Consider the following 17,606-nt stretch of genomic DNA (forward strand, 5'->3'; position numbering starts at 1 on the left):
GGTACCAATTGACTAATATCGGAGCTTAGATGCATGCTAGTTCACAGTTCTGCATCGATTTAGACCAACGCGGAAGAGAGCTCAGCTGTTTGGACGCTCGAGCTTGACGCATGCGGTCCGCTCTACTGGAACTTGTATCCGCCTCGTCGATGAGCATGGAAAGTTTCTTCCGGGAATTGATTATCCACCATGTTATGTTACATTCCCTTTCGAGTCCGTGCTGCGAATGCATCGCGCGTCACCCAAGCGTGCATGAGAGACGGCTCGATGGCTCGATGGCTGTGCTGCTGGGCGCATGCGTGAAGACGAGTGAATAGGTTGGGTCTTTCCCGCCTCTCCTAGCTATATACGACATGTTCACGTCAATCTTAATCTTGCACTGTAGACCTTCGGGTCTTCATGAACTTCCGCGCAAGTAAGGTTTCCCCTGTTGCATTATCCAACGACAATGACTAGCGAAGCCAAACCAACGCCAATTGCTGTAATCGGCTTTGGATGTCGCTTCCCAGGCGATGTTACGAGTAGCGAGAAGCTATGGGAGATGCTAGTTGAGAAGAAGTCTGCACGCAGTGAAGCGCCTTCAGACCGCTTCAATATCGATGCTTTTTATCACCCTGATGCGGACCGTTACGGGACGGTAAGTAGCGAGATCTCAACATACCCGGCGCGGACCGTTCCTAACGCTGTGCAAGTCAAACAATCGCGGCGGTCACTTCCTCACAGAAGATGTATCCTTATTCGATGCGCCATTCTTCTCGATTTCGCCGGCAGAAGCCATGGCCATGGATCCCATGCAGAGGCTTCTGCTGGAAGTAACATACGAAGCGCTCGAAAACGCAGGAACACCATTATCGAAAGTCTCGGGTTCCAAAACATCATGTTTTGTTGGATGCTTCACCAAAGATTACGAGGAGATGCAACGGCGAGACATGGAACTGGCTCCCAAATACCAGTCAACAGGCGCCTCACAAACCATGTTGTCGAATCGTTTGAGCTATTTCTTCGATCTCAAAGGACCCAGCGTGACGTTGGACACGGCCTGTAGCAGTGGTCTTGTTGCTGTGCACTTGGCCTGCCAAAGTCTACGGGCCGGCGAGAGCTCAATGGCGGTTGTTGGAGGCAGTAATCTCATCCTAAGTCCTGATATCCAGATTGAGATGAGCGACATGCATTTTCTGGGCGCGGATTCCATATCGTATGCCTTCGATGAGCGTGCGAATGGCTATGCGCGAGGCGAAGGTGTCGGGACCGTTATACTCAAGCCATTAGATCTTGCGCTACGCGACAACGACCCAATCCGAGCTGTTATCCGCGGAACAGCAGCAAGCTCAGACGGACGAACACCAGGCATCACGATGCCTTCGAAAGACGCACAGATCGAGCTCATACAGTCCGCGTACCGAGCAGCGGGCTGCGACGTGAGCGAGACAGGATACTTCGAAGCGCATGGGACGGGCACTGCGGCAGGCGACCCAATCGAAACTGGCGCCATCGGCAAGGTGTTTGCTGCACGGCGGCCCCTTGCAGCGAATGGTGAGCCGATACCCCTTGCCATTGGATCGGTAAAGACGAACATGGGCCACCTGGAGGGCGCGAGCGGTATTGCTGGATTGATCAAGGCTGTCATCAGTGTGGAGAAGGGCACCATCTTCCCAAACATCTGGTTCCAGCGGGGCAATCCAGCCATTGACTTCGAAGCATGGCGCCTGCAAGTTCCCACAGAGACAAAAGATTGGCCTTTGGAGGGACTACGACGGGCAAGTGTGAACTCCTTTGGATATGGAGGCACAAATGCACATGTCATCGTGGACGATGCGTCTCACTATCTCCAACGATATCATCCCTCTCGTGGTCACACGAGGAACGACTCTGGTTTTGTTAGCCCTACTAGCGACACTTCGTTTAGCGCCGCTTCAAGGTCAAGGGTCTTTCTACTCTCTGCCAACGATGAGCGCGGGCTAGCTCAAATGGGCCAGACACTTGCAGATCATCTCCAAACACAAACCGTCTTCAACGAGGAAGAGCTGCTAGACAATCTCGCATACACACTATCCGAACGCCGCTCGCGCTTCCCTTATAGTGCTACAGTTGTCGCAAGCGAAAAGTCGCATCTTGAAACCCAACTAGGAAAGCTTGTCTCAGTTTCCAGCACACGCACGACACCACCACGACTGGGCTTTATATTTACAGGTCAAGGAGCTCAATGGTGGGGAATGGGCCGTGAACTGCTTCACTACCCGGTGTTCAAGACCAGTCTAGCTAGAAGCGATGCAATCATCAAGAGCCTCGGTTCTGACTGGTCTCTCATGGAAGAGCTTCTCAAGGATAAAGCTACGTCAAGAGTGAATGAAGCAACATTCAGCCAACCGCTCTGCACAGCACTTCAAATCGCTCTCGTGGATCTTCTCTCTTCATGGAATATACATCCTCAGAGCGTCGTCGGCCACTCTAGTGGCGAAATTGCGGCAGCTTATGCTGCTGGCGCCTTAAGTACCAAGTCGGCAATCTGCGTTGCATACTTTCGCGGGTTGCTATCACCAAAGGTGAAGAGCCTTGGGTTTTATGGGCGTATGATGGCTGTTGGACTTTCCGAAGCCGAAGCCAACAACGAGATTGCCGAGCTGGGTGACAAACTGGGCAAGGTCCTGGTCGCATGCGTGAACAGTCCTCGTGGCGTAACGATTTCTGGCGATACCCCCGCCATGGAAGAACTATATAAGGCAGTTGTCGCTAAGGGTGTTTTCGCAAGGACGCTTCAAGTAGACACTGCATATCACTCTCATCATATGCAGGCAATCGCTGAAGACTACCTTGCTCGACTCGAGGAGGCTCAAGTTGTGGTGCTAGACGGCGAGCAACGCGTAACAATGATCTCTTCTGTGGGAGAAGAAGTCATCGATCGGGAGCAATTGGGCGCGGAATACTGGGTATCAAATCTCGTTAGCTGTGTACGCTTCTCTGGCGCTTTAAAGAAGCTATGCCTGTTAAAGTCAGAAGAAGGCGATCAAGGCGTTGACATTTTGCTCGAAGTCGGACCACACGCTTTGTTCAAACTTCCTGTTCGAGAGATACTCGAAGACACATTTGCAGGGAAGTCGAACATCCAGTACCTCTCCACACTTATTCGCAACAAGCCCGCCGACACCACTGCACTCGAAGTGGCAGGCCAGTTGTTCGCCAGGAAACTTCCAGTCAATCTCCATGCTGCCAACTTCCCGACTGAGCCAAAACAAGCTGTTTCAGTTCTCACCGACCTCCCTCAATACCCCTGGAACCATACACGCAGCTATTGGTGTGAGTCTCGACTTAGTCGAGACTATCGTTTCCGCCAATTTGCTAGAACCGATATTCTTGGTGCACCAGTGTGGGACTGGAATCCGCTAGAACCTCGGTTTAGGAACTATTTACGTCTACGTGAACAGCCGTGGCTAAAAGACCACGTTGTTCAAGGGGATGTACTATTTCCAGCTTGTGGCTATCTCTGTATGGCGATTGAAGCGTGTCGACAATTGTCCGTTATTGAACCCTCATCGATATTACCTCAGGGGTCAAAGGACACATTGGAGTATCGGCTACGAGAAGTCAGCATCTCGCGAGCCCTTGTTGTCCCAGAGTCTGATGAAGGTATAGAAACTTTGTTCTCTATGCGTTGTCAGTCAAGTAGCGGTACATCATCGCTAGACGCCTGGCACGAGTTCCGCGTTTTCTCCTACACCGTTGATGGCGGTTGGGTCGAGAATTGCAGTGGTTCTGTTTCCGTGTCAAGTCAGCCGACCGTGGATGAAGAGTTGTCGAATGAATGTCTCGACGAATGGACAAATGCGCACACATCAACGGCAGAGAAAATCGACGTGGAGAGATTCTATGAAAGTGTCGACGCCCTCGGACTCACATACGGACCGTTATTCCAAGGACTCAAGGAGATTTACTTGGATCCAAACGTCTCGGACCAAGTGACGGGAGTTGTCGAAGTGACAAACACGCGGCTCAGCAACCCCAAAGAGTTTGAGCATGAACGACTGTTACATCCTGCTACTCTTGATAATTTCTTGCAGCTTGCACTTGCAGCTCTTGGCGGCGCCGGACTTCGAAACCTCAAGGGTGCGATGGTGCCCACCTTCGTAGAGGAGATCTCCATCTCAGCGAACATCGCAGCTCAGTCGGGAGATAAGCTTAACATTGTTGTCAGTGCCGAGAGACACGGATCAAGGGAAGCGAGAGCAAACATCTTTGCCCTGGATCCGATTACTGCAAAACCAGTAGTACTCATGGACGGCTTCAAGTTTGTCGCTATCAACAGTGGCAGTGAGTCCAGCGAGCTCCAGACGATAACGAAGCACTGCTTCAAACCGGTGTGGGAACCTGATGTGGAACTCATTGACCGTCAAAGCTTGGATCGAGAATTGCAGGCCGCGCCGCGGCCAGATGATCGCCCGAAGACTGTCAGGGAGTTGGAGTTAGTATCCTACTATTTCATCGATCGGGTTTTGCAAGAAGTGAAAGAAGAGGAGGTAGCTACAATGCTGCCACATCACCAGAGATTCTACCGCAACTTGTGCCAGCTCCGAGATTCAGTGTTAGGAAGAACACATCCACAGCAGACGGATGAGTGGCAGCAACTCCAGACCACCGAAGTAGCCGCGAGACTCCAATCCCTAGTCGAGCACTATCGAAATCACGAAACAGCATACGATGGCAAATTGCTGGTACGAGTAGGTGAAGCCTTGTCTTCAGTGTTCAGGCAAGAAGTTGAACCACTCGCCTTGATGACACACGAGAACCTGCTCGAGGATTACTACACGACTGCAGTCGGCATGCCGAACACATACGCGCAAATTTCCCGATACGTCACCATGCTCTCACACAAGTACCCTAATCTCGACTATCTCGAGATCGGTGCTGGAACTGGCGGTGCAACAGTCCCAACCTTGAAAGGGCTGAGTGGATGTGAAGACCTTCACACGTATCCACGTCTCAAGTCGTACACTTACACGGACATCTCATCTTACTTCTTCCAGCGCGCTGCGGAGAAATTCGAAACTTTCAATCAGTTTATGAAGTTCAAGAAGTTGGATGTTGAGCAAGACCCCTCCACTCAAGACTTCAAGCCTGCGTCCTACGATGTCATAGTCGCAGCTAATGTACTGCACGCAACCTCTGACATGCACCGCACTATGGCTCATGTGCGAAGTTTGCTGCGACCAGGAGGGAAGTTGATTCTGCTTGAGATGACGAACCGCCTCCTTGCTGCTTCCGTCATTTTTGGCACCCTGCCAGGCTGGTGGAATGCGTCGGAAGAGTGGCGAACGGAGGGCCCACTACTCACTGAGGCACAATGGCAAGATGTTCTTCACACGACTGGCTTCAGCGATCTCAAGGCGAGCAGTCCGGATGTATTGAACCCCCTGGAGGAGGGCACGAGGCTTATGATCGCGACAGCAGTCGAAGCAAAGCCGATCCTGCGTAATGGCCTATACACACCACCAGAAATCTCTCGTATCCTCCTTCTATCCTCAGACTCCCCGATCAAGATGAACACGCTAGACATACCGCTAGCTATCAAGACTAGACTGGAGAACGCGGGGTTACAGGTGCAAATCTTGCCTCTATCCATGCTCGAACAAGAAGACGTCACAGGTGCAGTCTGCATCAGCCTTGCAGAGCTTGATGAGCCTCTACTGGCCAGTCCTTCTCCAAGTGATCTGAAGTCTCTACAACGTATCGCTGATACATCTGCGGGACTGATCTGGGTAACACGCGGCGCAGCATCTTCCCAGGTCCAGCGGCCCGACCTTGCCGTCTTCCAGGGTCTTGCGCGTACTCTAAGATCAGAGCACGAAGACTTCCCGTGCATCACTGTCGACTTGAATGCAGAGCAAAAGTTGACGTCCCATGGAGTTGCTGACCTACTGTTCCGCGTGTACACGCAGAGTATCGGTCCCAACAGAAACCCTGGAGTTGCTGACAGCGATTTGATCGAGCAAGACGGCATAATACACATCAAGCGTGCGATCGAGGATGATCGGTCTAACCTGTTCCTGACGGCTCGCACGGATCCGGATGCACTGCCGCCACAGCTAGAAGAGATTGCGCAAGAGAACCGCCCACTGAGGCTCGAACTATCGGACTCTGGAATCAAGGGTCCTTTTGTGTTTGAAGATGATTTGAATACTCCTCAACTCTTGCAGCCCGATGAAGTAGAGATCGAGATCCAAGCCACAAATCTCAATTCAAGAGACATTCAAATCATCAACGGCGACCTTTCAGATGAACAACTGGGCCAAGAATGCGCAGGTGTTGTAAAACATACTGGTAGCAGTGTCAGTCACCTCTCTGTTGGTGACCGAGTTGTCGCCTGGTGTACTGGTACGTTCGCTACACATGTACATACCACGGCAGCGTTTGTGCACAAAATCCCCGACACCATCAGTTTTGAGACTGCCGCTACTTTGCCATTGGCATTTATCACGGCATACTACGCTTTAGTACGTGTAGCTCATGTGGCGGCTGGGGAAACAGTATTTATCCATGATGCGGCGAACAGTGTGGGCCAAGCTGCTATACAGATTGCCGTAAAGCTTGGAGCAAAGGTCTTCCTGACTGTCAGGTCGGCAGAGGAGAAGGCTCATCTTTCAGAAGTCTACAGTATCGATCCTAGCCGCATATTCTCCAGTCAAGACATCAGGTTCGTCGCAGCACTTCGCCGACTCACCAAGGGCCGCGGTGTAGATGTTGTGCTCAATACTCTGTCTGGAGAAGTACTACAGGCTACGTTCAGTTGCATCGCCCCATTCGGCAGGTTCATTGAGCTTGGGAAAAGCAATGCGCGGGCTAATGAACGGCTGGAGATGGCTCCGTTCAAGCGTAATGTATCATTCTCCTCGGTCGATGTGGCCTTTCTACAGTCGCAGAATAGGAAGTTAGCTGGAAGAGTATTCCAAGAAGCGATGGATTTCCTGATGGGGATAGACTTGCAGTCTCTGTCGCAGGTAGAGGCTAAGCCTTGGTCAGAACTGCGTCAAGCGATTGAGAAGGTTCAGGATGGAGGCAGCATAGTCATGGTCCCGAGCGCCGGCGACCGTGTCCTGGTGAGTAACTTGGTCTTGAAATCTCAGTGTGTGACGAAATACTAACAATGACAAGGTCACCCAGAAACCACCGGAGCAAGTACATTTTGAATCAGATGCGACCTACCTCCTTGCCGGTGGCCTCGGCGGTCTAGGACGCAGCATATCCCACTGGTTAACCACCCACGGCGCCAGGAATTTGATATTCGTTTCCCGCTCTGGCGCTTCTTCTTCTGAAGCATCCTCTTTCATCGCGGATCTCGAAGGCCGAGGCATTCGCACCGCAGTCCTCCAATGCGACATTTCCAACGCCCTCGCCCTCTCGACAGCCCTCTCATCAACGCTTGCCAGCTTTCCCCCAATTCGTGGCGTAATCCAAGGCGCAATGACACTAAACGACTCCCTATTCAGTAACATGACCCACGCACAATGGACTTCCACGATCCTTCCCAAGATCCACGGCTCGAAAAACCTCCACGAAGCCACATTGTCCCAACCACTGGATTTCTTCATCCTGCTTTCTTCCCTCCATTCCTTCATCGGCAACCCGGGCCAAGCAAACTACGCCGCTGGATGTGCCTATCAAGTAGCACTAGCCAAGTACAGGAACGGTCTCGGCTTACCCGCGACAGCCATCGATCTAGGAATCGTAGGAGACGTGGGCTACGTCGTGGAACAAGCTGCGAAGAAGGAAAAAGTGCGCGTCCAAGAGTTCAAGCACATCAACGAGACCGAACTCCTCGCATTGATCGAGTTAGCAATTCGCGAGCCAAAGACAGGCCACATTGTCACTGGCCTAGATTCAGACCTCGACATGGCGCAGAACCAGGAAGATGACGGCGGTCCCTTCTTCGCTAGAGACCCAGTGTTCAGTCATCTGGATTACTTGCGTCCGCATCTGCGCACAGAGACGGCTGCGCAGAATACCTCCGACGGCGCGGTGTCGTCTACGCTCTCGTTGGCCGCTCAGCTCGCTTCTACTACGTCCTCGGATCAGGCGAAGGAGTATATTCTCACTGCGCTGCTCAAGAAGCTGTCTCGTAGCTTGATGATGGATCCTTCTGAGCTTGACCCTGCGCGGGCTATGAGCGCGTATGGGACAGACTCGCTGGTCGCGGTCGAGATGAAGAATTGGATTCAGAGAGAGACGAAGGTGGGTGTGAGTGTGTTTGAGATTTTGCAGGCGAGTAGTATTGGGCATTTGGTGGAGAGGATCGTTGAGCGCGTTGGTGGCAAGGGGGAGAAGGAGTAGAATGACGGCGGTGGTGCAAAAATATGGGGGAGGAAAGTGCGATAGGGGAAGGAGTACCAGATTGATTTATGAGGTATGTTGGGGCGCTTTTAGCGTTGGAGTCCTATTTTCGATCTACTAGGTGTTATTGGTGAATTTTTCTTGTTTCATTATAATGAATTCTTATGACTTAATGATATAAATGTCTGTGCAAGCACTGGGGTATCTTTTGCTATAGTTCCAAACGCCATAAATGCATATGTCCCACCCTCATTACATCCCATTGATAACGCCGTATTTCGTCGATATTAATAGAAATTTCGCATAGCCTGTTAATCCGAGTCGTAGTCGACTAGTGCTAGATTTGCTGCCGGCTTGCTTTTAGGGGTCTCGTCGACTGGCGGAAGAGCCACAGTTTTATGCTCTTCGAGCTCAGCACTTTCTTGGACACCCCTCTTTCTTTTGAGGACACCAAAGCTAACTCTTGATGGCATGCCAACGTCGTTGGAAAGGAAAGGATCGATCGTCGCTCTTGTGTTGTTGAGTAGCGTTTTCTGGAGTGTGTGCCGACTCTTCTGCGCCGCTGCCTCCGCCTTGAGCTTCTTTGTCTTCGGAGTGGTCTCGACGCCTTTCTCAGCCTTCTCGTCGCTGGCGAAGAGTGGTTTCCAGCGTGTATGTTCGCTGTCCATCGTATCTGCTGCGCCGGCACCGAACTCTATCAGACCTGCACGCACTCGATCTGCATCCGTCTCATCCGCAATATCAATGCCCAAACTAAACTTATCCTGCATGCCCTCCTTATGCCTCTCTTCCTTCTTCAAAACCTTGCGCTTCACACGGAAGTCTCTTCTCAGGCGAGCATTCACGTCATACGGGTCGCGCCAGACTTCAGATTTATCATACAACTCCTCCACCCTCTCTTTATTCTTCCTCTCCAGTCCTTTCTCCTCCATCTTGCCCTCTAGATTGGCAAACGCATCATTCCTCCTCTTTTCCCTCTCTTCTTCCGTCAAGAACTTAAGGTCGCCCTCTGCTTCTGCGCCCCCGTTCTCTGGCCCATAGTCTCTCCGCCGCGCCCCGTCCACAACGACATACTCGCTCTTCTGCGGGTCTGTCCGAATCTCCCACCACTCCCCACACGCACTATGTTTCATGCGAAAACTCCAAATCGGTGTCGAGTAGTAGTTGCCTACTTTCTTCTTCTCGGCGTTGAAGCGTACGCCCTGGCCTATGATAGCAGGTGGGGTGCAGTGGTTGCACCACACGGCGAAGGGCAGCTCGAAGCGGACAGTGAGTATGCCCTGGGATATTTTGTTCGCGCGTTGACCGAGAGGATGCGAGTTGGAGTTGAAGGCGGGCGGGTTGCTGGCGTCGGGTGGGTAGTACCGGCCCATGTTGAAACCCTGCATGATGGGCGGAGAGGCGTGCGAGAGGGGCGCAGCGTGCGCTTAGAGCTCTGGCGGCTGAGAGTGGAGTGAAGTGAAAGGTGGTGAAGTTGGAGTATCGCGGCGTTGCGCCACGAGACCCTGCGTCAACCCAAGGTTATGTAATCGGGCGGTGACACATGAACAAGTCGACAGCGAACATGAACTAAACTCTTGACTTATCTAACATTGAAAGTAGAAGGGGCGATAATCCTTTTCTTTTCTTTTCCAGCGTGAATACGTTTCTATAGCCAATTTGAGGTACATGAAAGCTTGTGACGTCAAACCCCTCAATTATTACCATAGTGGTTGTTGCATTCGGTGATGGAACAGACGGGTCTACTACAGTTGTAGACTAGAGTAATCCGACTCAAGGAAACATAACAGGAAACTTCCTTGTCTGGAAAGTCAATTAAGGTTGCTGTTGATTACGGCACTAAAAGGCTTGTCTCACTACGCGTATGCCGCGGGACGAGTACGCGAAACACTCTAGACGCATGACATCCACTCCGCAACGTCAACAACGTCAGGTACGTTCAATAATTGCTCTTTCATTCTGAAGTAGTGCGAATTTTTGTAGATGGAAAGTAGTGTTCTCATTCATATCGCTTTAGATCTATAGCATATCCCCTGTATGTCGCCTTTCCAGGCCGGAGGCGATCAACGCTCAGAATGCGAAAGCCAACCGTAATATTCATATCTTTTACTCGGTTACAGGTAGTAACTCGTCACTTTTAACAGGCTTAAGCATCGGCATCCGTGATGAGCTTCGTGATCTTGCCGATAGCAATAGTCTGACCTTGGTCTCTGTTCGTTTATTAGTAGGGGTTCTAGTTTGAACTGAAAAATTGAGCGGCCTTACCGTAGCGTGAATCGTCCGAGCTGTGGGTAGTCTTCGAAGCGTTCCACACAGATAGACCCAGCTGTGCCCGTGATTTGCAACCGTGCAATGATGCTCATGCCCTTGGTAGCGAAGCCCGGTGCTTTCTTACTCTTACGTCCGGTACCCTTCTCCAGCTTGTGTAGTAGAGCAGTGATGGTGACTTCTTCTTGCGCAGCATGGACGTGCAGCACACAGTTGAAGCCCGCGGTCATGATAGACTTGATATCGAGCAGCACCACTTGAGCCTCGAATTGGGAGACGCAGTGAACGGGGCGCTTTGGCGAGCAAAGCACATATCCGGGGAGAATGTCCTCCTCTTCCACGCCTCGAAGACGGATGCGCACCTGGTCACCGCATGTAGCGCCGGGGATCTCCTCTTCCTGCTCTCCAAACAAAGCGGATATATGTATCATTTGTCGATTTGGCATCATGAGATATTTGTTCTCCTTCTTGATAATACCTGTTGAAATGAGCGATGGATGCGATGTTGCAGTGGACTATTACTTACCGGACTCAATCTTGCCTTCTACCATAGTACCCATGTCCTTGTACTTTGCGGCGATTGGCATCATGAAGGGGGCATTGAGCTTGCGCTCGAGGGCCTGCATGTTGTCGAGATATTCGAGCAGAGACGGGCCATCATACCAAGGCGCCAGGTCCTTGGGTACGCGATTCTTGATGCCGGTGAATGTCTGTGCGCTGACGGGCATCATTGCGATATCCGTCTTTGGGTTGTATCCTACACCCTTCAGGAATTGAACAAGCTTGGAGGTACATTCTTTGAATCGATCCTCGGACCATTCGACTGTAGGGTCGTCCATCTTGTTGACGACAATGATTAGCTTGTTCACACCTTGGGTCTTGGCCAACATGGCGTGCTCCCGAGTCTGGCCTCCCTTTTCAAAACCAGTCTCATACTCTCCCTTACGAGCAGAAATGACAAGTACACCGACATCAGCCTGTGATGCACCGCCAATCATGTTGGGGACATAAGTCTTGTGACCCGGCGCGTCGAGAATAGAATACCGTCGCCTCTCGGTCTCGAAGAATCCTCGGCCGACTTCAATCGTCTTACCCTGCGCACGCTCTTCCTTGTTTAGATCGAGCGCCCATGAGATGTACCATGTCTCTCGACCAGCGTCCTTTGCTTCTCGCTTGTACTTGTCGAGAGTTCGCTCATCGACCATACCAGTCGCGATAAGGATGCTGCCACCGAGTGTTGATTTGCCGGCGTCAACGTGGCCGAGGAAAATGATATTCACGTGCTCTTTGCCATATATCTCAGCCAATGTCGCCTCATCAACCACTTCAGCCTGCTCGTTCTCGACATCTATTGCCTTTGCGGCCGCCTTCTCCTTTGGTGTTGGACTGTTGCGGCCCGATGAGGGAGTTGGCGAAGTCCTGCCAGATGCGGCGGACGATCCGGTAGGCTCGCCAGTCTTCTCGATCGCCTTCGCGGCTGCGACCTTGGCTCCAGCTTCCGGAGCTCCCTTGTCGGCCTTTTCTTTTGCGGCCGAGGGCGCTGCTGCTGGCGTTCCGAGAGAGAGCACCTTGGTGCCGCCAGCTTTCTCCACCTTGGGCGCTGTAGTGTCCCCGCCGATGGACAGAACTTTTGCCTTTGGCGCGCTATCGCCACCGATGGACAGGACCTTTGCTTTCGGTGCCTCCTTCGTTGGGTCAGCAGCAGCTGGGGCAGGTGCTGAGCTCTGTGCGCTGGAGACGTCGGCTTCCCCTCGCTTTGCGATCTTTACAGGAGCCTGTCGCTGCTGCTGCGCTTGTTGAGGCTGGAACCCCCCATACTGATTCTGGTAGCCCTGCTGTCCTTGTTGTTGTCCCTGCTGGCCATAGTTGGGGTAGCCTTGCTGCTGCTGCTGTTGTTGTTGCTGCTGCTGCTGTTGCGCATACTGCGGATAGCCCTGCTGGTAGCCGTATTGGCCGCCATAGCCTTGGTTGTATCCTCCATATTGCTGATACTGGCCGCCGTAGCCTTGGTTGTAGGCGGGGAATTGTTGTCCGGGGACAAAGGCTTGCGCGCCGGGGGTGAAGGACGCGGCGCCTGGCGTGAAGTTTCCCGCGTTGGCGTTGTTCAGATTGAGGCCCTGGGCCTGCTGCGAGAGTCGCTCCTCTTCGTCTTCCCAGCTGTCGGCCATGTTGGAGGCGGGGTGTGGTGTGAGGGGGGAAAAATGGGTGAGTTCTTTCCCAGTCGTCTCGGGGGCGGAGAGGGTAGAGGGTGCGCACGGGGGTATCGGAGGGAGGCGACTAAAGAGTGACTGGAGAAGTTTATATGGGCGGCGTTGGGAGCGTCGTCGCCGGCGGCGAAAAGTTACAGAAGTGTGTGCGGGTCGCCGCAGCCAGGCAGGATTTGGCGGGGTGGCTACCGTCGCTACCCAAGTTGCCTGGTGGGGCTGACTCGATGCCTCTCTGCCTAACATTGGCTACCACTCTACATTTCAATCCATAGCCACAAGCCAAACAAACAGATACGCATGCATGCCTTCAACACGTCTCTCTTGAGATTCATTCACTCACTTGGAATTTCTGTTCGGGCGCACTTTCCTAGCAACCCCACACGTCGCCCCAATGTTTTCCTCACTCTCTCTTCCATGAACCCTCGCTCGCCCACTCACTCGACCCAACCCAACCCAACCCAAAGTTGAACTTGATTAACAAGGCAACATGGACATCTTACTAGCAAAGGTATGACTATGCTCTGACTCTTCGGACTGTCACGTGCAGTCAGCATCATGATATCTTTGACACGAATATGGCATTAGCTAACCAGGTGATAGGTGACGCAGCAGGCGATGACCTACGCTATTCGAAGCGGGATAGCCATCACCAGCACATATGCACTCAAGCAATGTGGCCGTCTAATGAAGACTGTAAATGGTCGCGAGAAAGAGGAGCTTGCTAAGCTGCAACTGCGACTTGATTCAAAGATCAAAATCATCTCACCGGCAATCGACATGATTGAGCTGATCGCCGCCCGTGGAAACACCTCGCTCGAATCAGCCGTGACGCTCACCAAGTCTCTTCGATGGGATATCCAGACGCTCGGTAGTCGTGTGGAAAAGGCTGTAGCCGAAGAGCAGCTCTCAAGAAGGGGCAGCTCCAAGGCCAAGTCACGAGCCCAGAATGATATCGAGCTCAACATCATCATCTCGGAGATGAAGCAACTACTCGAGCGCATTGAAGATGCCGTTCCACTCATCAATTTGGCCATCACCACTTCTGGCGTGAGCCTGCACACAACTCTCCCGGCTACCGTGTCGCCATCACGTCTGCTGCAGGCCAGCACATTCTTGACGGCTGGGGACATGCAGTACTGCACTTCAAAGCCCCGAGCTCAACAGATTGGGCCGACATTCACTCTATCCATGTACATGCTATTCTCAGGCTACGCCAATCGACCACACGGGGAAAGCTTCCGCGAGACAACATGGAAAGAAGTCATGCACAAGGCCCGCGTAACCCTTCTGAGAGTGCCACTCGACAAGGTCTACGACTACCCGACACCGTTCCGACAAGACAAACGACGATCTGATGAGGCCAACCATCGCCACATACCCTCTGACAGCACAGTTCAAGAATTCGCATACCAGCTGCTGATTGTTGAAGATCTAGACGATGGCCGCATGCACGACTTCGAAGATGGCGAGCCTCACCCCGAGCCATATGACGGCATCGAGCAGGCTGGCGTTCGTGAGGTTGTTCCCATCCACGAGGTTTCTAAAATCTTCTACGCGGATACAGGGAAGATCTTGAACATCGGTACCGAAGGCGAGACCAACAACCCGATCTTGCTGCTAAAGCGGGATCTCAATGCAGCACCTCCACGCCGCATGATGGAGCGCGATGCCATGGAGACAGGCTACGATTCAGACGACTCTCATACGGTTGGAGGCGATGAAGTTGACCCAGAAGAGACAGAGTTGGAAGACCAGCTGCGACGCGAGTCTACGGCCAATCTTCAAGAGGAGCCAATTCAAGAACCAGAGATAACAACTTTTCCTTGGCGCCTTCCACCGACACTTGACCTTGAATGGATGGCCTTTGAGGTGTTCTCGGAAGACCCATCGACGGACTCTGAGTTTGACGAAACTGAGGATTCCGAGCTGGACCTTTCATCACCTACATCAGCAGAACACCCCGTACAGCGTGATCCTTCCGAGTCGCCTGCCTTTCTCTCCCGGATGTCAAACCTCAATCTCCGTCCATCGACGCCATCTAATGATACGTCGCCCCCTCCACCGAACACCCAACTCATCCCCTCCCCTCGGAAGGCATATGTGCCGGTACCACAATACGCACCACAAGCGCCAACGACCCTACCGCCGATCAAGACCTCGCTCTCCCTTTTAGAGATGCTCATTCGTCTCACTGCCCTCCAACAGTTCCAGCAGTCCTCGCATCTCGCCATCCCCGATGAGTTCCTCAACTTCTTCCTCTCCGATAGTAGCACCGTAGGCGCAGGCGGGGACTCAGATCTCCGCCGCCGTGTGCGTCGAGAGGCTCGCATGAGGGTCGGGTTTGACCCGTATGATGAGAGTCCAATCAAGCGTCGTGGTGAAGAATATCTGGAGCACGAACTTCACGAAGACCACGCGTATGAAGCTACATCTCCAGTAGACGGTTCTACCTATGACTACGAGGGCTACCCGACAGGCAGAGCGTCGACGATCAACTCGCATTCGCGCTCTGGCACGCCAGTTCAATCGCCATCTTCGCCTTCGTTTCCGAACTCCACGCCAGCAGTCAGCCGTTCTATATCCTCTAATAACGTTCGACTAGACAGGCCGTCGCTCTCGCATCTGTCGTCTCCCAGTCCGCTTCTGAGACGGGCAACTACGCAGCCGAACCAGAACCCAAACAAGAGCTTGAGACAGCCTAGCTTTAGAGGACTACCTACCGCACCTCCTACATCGAGCTCGCCGCGGCAAGCACAACCTGATCCTAATGTACAGGCTTTTAGGGGCAGTGTGGCTCCTGACACGCCGCCCAGCACCGTCGAAAAGCAAGCCTAGAGTCAACAGGACTCATCATGGCAACTAGCAATCCAAACCATAGTTTAAGAATCTTCGCAAGCGGCATCAATGCGGGTGTTTCTTTGGGCGATATGCATCATGGCAGGCGTTTGAGATACCACTTGATTTAGTCATAGAATCAATCACCAAAATAGCATAGCGAAGGCGCACCAACTTGTATAGAGAATAGATGTCATCACATAATTCGTATAGCATATGAACATACCATGACACGATCATTTCGATCGTCCCAGACTTACGCCAGTACGCCTCCCAAGAACACATATTCACATGCTCCGTATTCTCCGTATTCTCCTAGAACCTGCCTACTCCCAATCCTCCTCCTCCTCACTCTCTTCCTCATCACTTTCCTCTTCGTCGCTTTCTTCTTCATCGCTATCTTCCTCCTCACTCTCCTCGGCAACACCCTTCTTCTTCACCTGTACCTGCTGCGGACTGCCCGGCGCCTTACTTGTAGCCCCACTGACGAGATCATAACTCGCATCGCTGTCCGCTACGCTCTTCTCGTCATTTGATCGGCGCGGCTGCGCGGGTTTGAGCAGTTCCTCGCCAGCAGGCTTGTCATCCGACGGCTTGAGCGTCTTGACCGACGCGGCGAGACTCGTGGCGGACTTGTTGCTTGGCTTCTCGGTGGAGGTGGGGTTGGGCGGGGTAGGGTTTGAGGTCGAGGCGGAAGATGAGGCGTCGTCGTCGTCTTCTTCTTCTTCGGAATCTTCGTCCCAGCCCACTTCTTCGTCGGCGGCGGGGGCTGAAGCTGTGGCTTTGTTAGTCCCGCTCCATTCACATGTATGTCATGTTTCTAGATTTCTTGAAGGGAAGGCGTACCTTTCAGCATCTCCCGCCTCCGCTGCTCCTCGCTTTCAATCACATGTCGCAGGAAGTAGTATCTGACCCAGAAGTTGGCATAATCCACCTTCTCGGGCACACATTTCTCCATGGCACTCCGCAGCTCCTCATGCTTCTCTAGATCCTTGGCGATTGCGTCCGTCTTCTTCTCTACATCAAAATTGCTCTTCCACTCGTCCCATTGAGGGCTGGTAGGGTCTTTTAGGAACGAGTCCAAGGTAGAATGAATAACGTGTAATTGCGCATCGAATCGTGTCGCGTGCACAACTTTCTTACCGCTGCTATCCTTTGATTCAAAAAGTACCTCTCCATTCTTGTGGGCTTCGGAGCCAGATTCGGGAGGGGCAATGGTTACGGCGTCGCGGAGGAAATTGCGGAGGTTGGAGCCGAATTTGAGGAGAGCTTCGTCGGCTGCGTCTTCTGCCTTTTCTATGTCTTTCAACCGTTTTGTGGCTTCGGATCTAAAACGTGATAGTATGCCCTCGGCTTCCTTGACAATGTCTGCTGGGAGCGATTCGGGGCGGTCTGGGTGGGCTTCAAGGTCTTCCTTTTCTTGCACCGTCGTGAAGGAGGCATCCTTGTCTGTAGATTTGGCAGCTGGACCTGCAATATCGCCGGCCTGCACGGATAGCTTGCGCGCATGAGTTATGAGGTTGGAGACTCCGGCAGTGGCAGTCTTGCTTAGCGGGGCATATTGCTTGCTTGCACTGTCGTAGTACTGCTCGCCCTGTTCCATGCTCGGTCAGAAGCTAGTTGCCTTCTCATGTCGTATGCCTTACCTGCTTCTTTACAGTGCCCAAGAAGCCTCCAAGTCGCGCTGCCCACGGACTGCTTGATATCGCCTTGTAGGCATCTTGAATCTCGGCATTGAAGTTGTTAGCCGTCTCCTGGTGGGTGCCGTCTCCGCCAGCCTGTTGTCTGGTAGGATCCTGAGGATAGCTTTCCTCCTGTATATGATCGTACGCGGAATCCATGGCACTAGACTGTCGGAGAAAGCAGCGTGCGTGATACAAGTAGTGTGCGGAGCTATGGCGGTGTAAGCCGTGAGACAGTGCGGGTGCATCAAGGGTCCAAGCGGGGAGATGCAGCTCCACCGCAACCAGCCGCACT

The 17,606-nt window shown here is 52.7% G+C and overlaps 5 protein-coding genes across 5 annotated transcripts; 2 read left to right on the top strand and 3 right to left on the bottom strand.

Moving 5' to 3' along the window:
* Positions 1-448: 448 nt before the first annotated feature.
* K460DRAFT_400404 (uncharacterized protein) lies at positions 449-8,319 on the top strand (the record flags this gene model as incomplete). Its single annotated transcript, XM_040936325.1, has 3 exons — positions 449-637; positions 693-7,088; positions 7,144-8,319. The coding sequence occupies 3 exons, from the start codon at positions 449-451 to the stop codon at positions 8,317-8,319; spliced, it is 7,761 nt and encodes a 2,586-aa protein (XP_040792899.1).
* Positions 8,320-8,453: 134 nt separating this feature from the next.
* K460DRAFT_361142 (DUF572-domain-containing protein) lies at positions 8,454-9,773 on the bottom strand. Its single transcript, XM_040932398.1, has one exon. It carries the CDS (start codon positions 9,690-9,692, stop codon positions 8,631-8,633), a length of 1,062 nt encoding a protein of 353 aa, XP_040792900.1. The 5' UTR covers positions 9,693-9,773; the 3' UTR covers positions 8,454-8,630.
* Positions 9,774-10,256: 483 nt separating this feature from the next.
* K460DRAFT_301255 (eukaryotic peptide chain release factor GTP-binding subunit) lies at positions 10,257-12,823 on the bottom strand. The gene is made up of 3 exons (XM_040929864.1): positions 11,114-12,823; positions 10,585-11,065; positions 10,257-10,529 (listed from the first exon to the last, which is right to left on the bottom strand). The coding sequence occupies exons 1-3, from the start codon at positions 12,753-12,755 to the stop codon at positions 10,466-10,468; spliced, it is 2,187 nt and encodes a 728-aa protein (XP_040792901.1). The 5' UTR covers positions 12,756-12,823; the 3' UTR covers positions 10,257-10,465.
* A 458-nt stretch (positions 12,824-13,281) lies between these two features.
* On the top strand, positions 13,282-15,629 carry K460DRAFT_382086 (Ran-binding-domain-containing protein; the record flags this gene model as incomplete). Its single annotated transcript, XM_040935393.1, has 2 exons — positions 13,282-13,302; positions 13,395-15,629. 2 exons carry the CDS (start codon positions 13,282-13,284, stop codon positions 15,627-15,629), a joined length of 2,256 nt encoding a protein of 751 aa, XP_040792902.1.
* Positions 15,630-15,735: 106 nt separating this feature from the next.
* On the bottom strand, positions 15,736-17,544 carry K460DRAFT_301263 (BSD-domain-containing protein). Its single transcript, XM_040929865.1, has 3 exons — positions 17,276-17,544; positions 16,476-17,223; positions 15,736-16,404 (listed from the first exon to the last, which is right to left on the bottom strand). Exons 1-3 carry the CDS (start codon positions 17,468-17,470, stop codon positions 15,956-15,958), a joined length of 1,392 nt encoding a protein of 463 aa, XP_040792903.1. The 5' UTR covers positions 17,471-17,544; the 3' UTR covers positions 15,736-15,955.
* Positions 17,545-17,606: the final 62 nt, after the last annotated feature.

This window comes from Cucurbitaria berberidis (genome assembly GCF_010015615.1).
Source record: "Cucurbitaria berberidis CBS 394.84 unplaced genomic scaffold K460scaffold_1, whole genome shotgun sequence".
In the NCBI taxonomy this organism is placed as follows: Eukaryota; Fungi; Ascomycota; class Dothideomycetes; order Pleosporales; family Cucurbitariaceae; genus Cucurbitaria; species Cucurbitaria berberidis.

What these genes read in the sequence shown, in the direction of transcription:
- K460DRAFT_361142 (XM_040932398.1), bottom strand. Translation starts at nt 9,692, where the DNA reads ATGGGCCGGTACTACCCACCCGACGCCAGCAACCCGCCCGCCTTCAAC.
- K460DRAFT_301255 (XM_040929864.1), bottom strand. Translation starts at nt 12,755, where the DNA reads ATGGCCGACAGCTGGGAAGACGAAGAGGAGCGACTCTCGCAGCAGGCC. An exon ending in AGAAGGCAAGATTGAGTCCG is followed by an intron (nt 11,066 to 11,113) that starts GTAAGTAATAGT and finishes TCATTTCAACAG; the next exon opens with GTATTATCAAGAAGGAGAAC. An exon ending in CTCGGACGATTCACGCTACG is followed by an intron (nt 10,530 to 10,584) that starts GTAAGGCCGCTC and finishes ATAAACGAACAG; the next exon opens with AGACCAAGGTCAGACTATTG.
- K460DRAFT_301263 (XM_040929865.1), bottom strand. Translation starts at nt 17,470, where the DNA reads ATGGATTCCGCGTACGATCATATACAGGAGGAAAGCTATCCTCAGGAT. An exon ending in TGGGCACTGTAAAGAAGCAG is followed by an intron (nt 17,224 to 17,275) that starts GTAAGGCATACG and finishes AGCATGGAACAG; the next exon opens with GGCGAGCAGTACTACGACAG. An exon ending in GAGGCGGGAGATGCTGAAAG is followed by an intron (nt 16,405 to 16,475) that starts GTACGCCTTCCC and finishes ACAAAGCCACAG; the next exon opens with CTTCAGCCCCCGCCGCCGAC.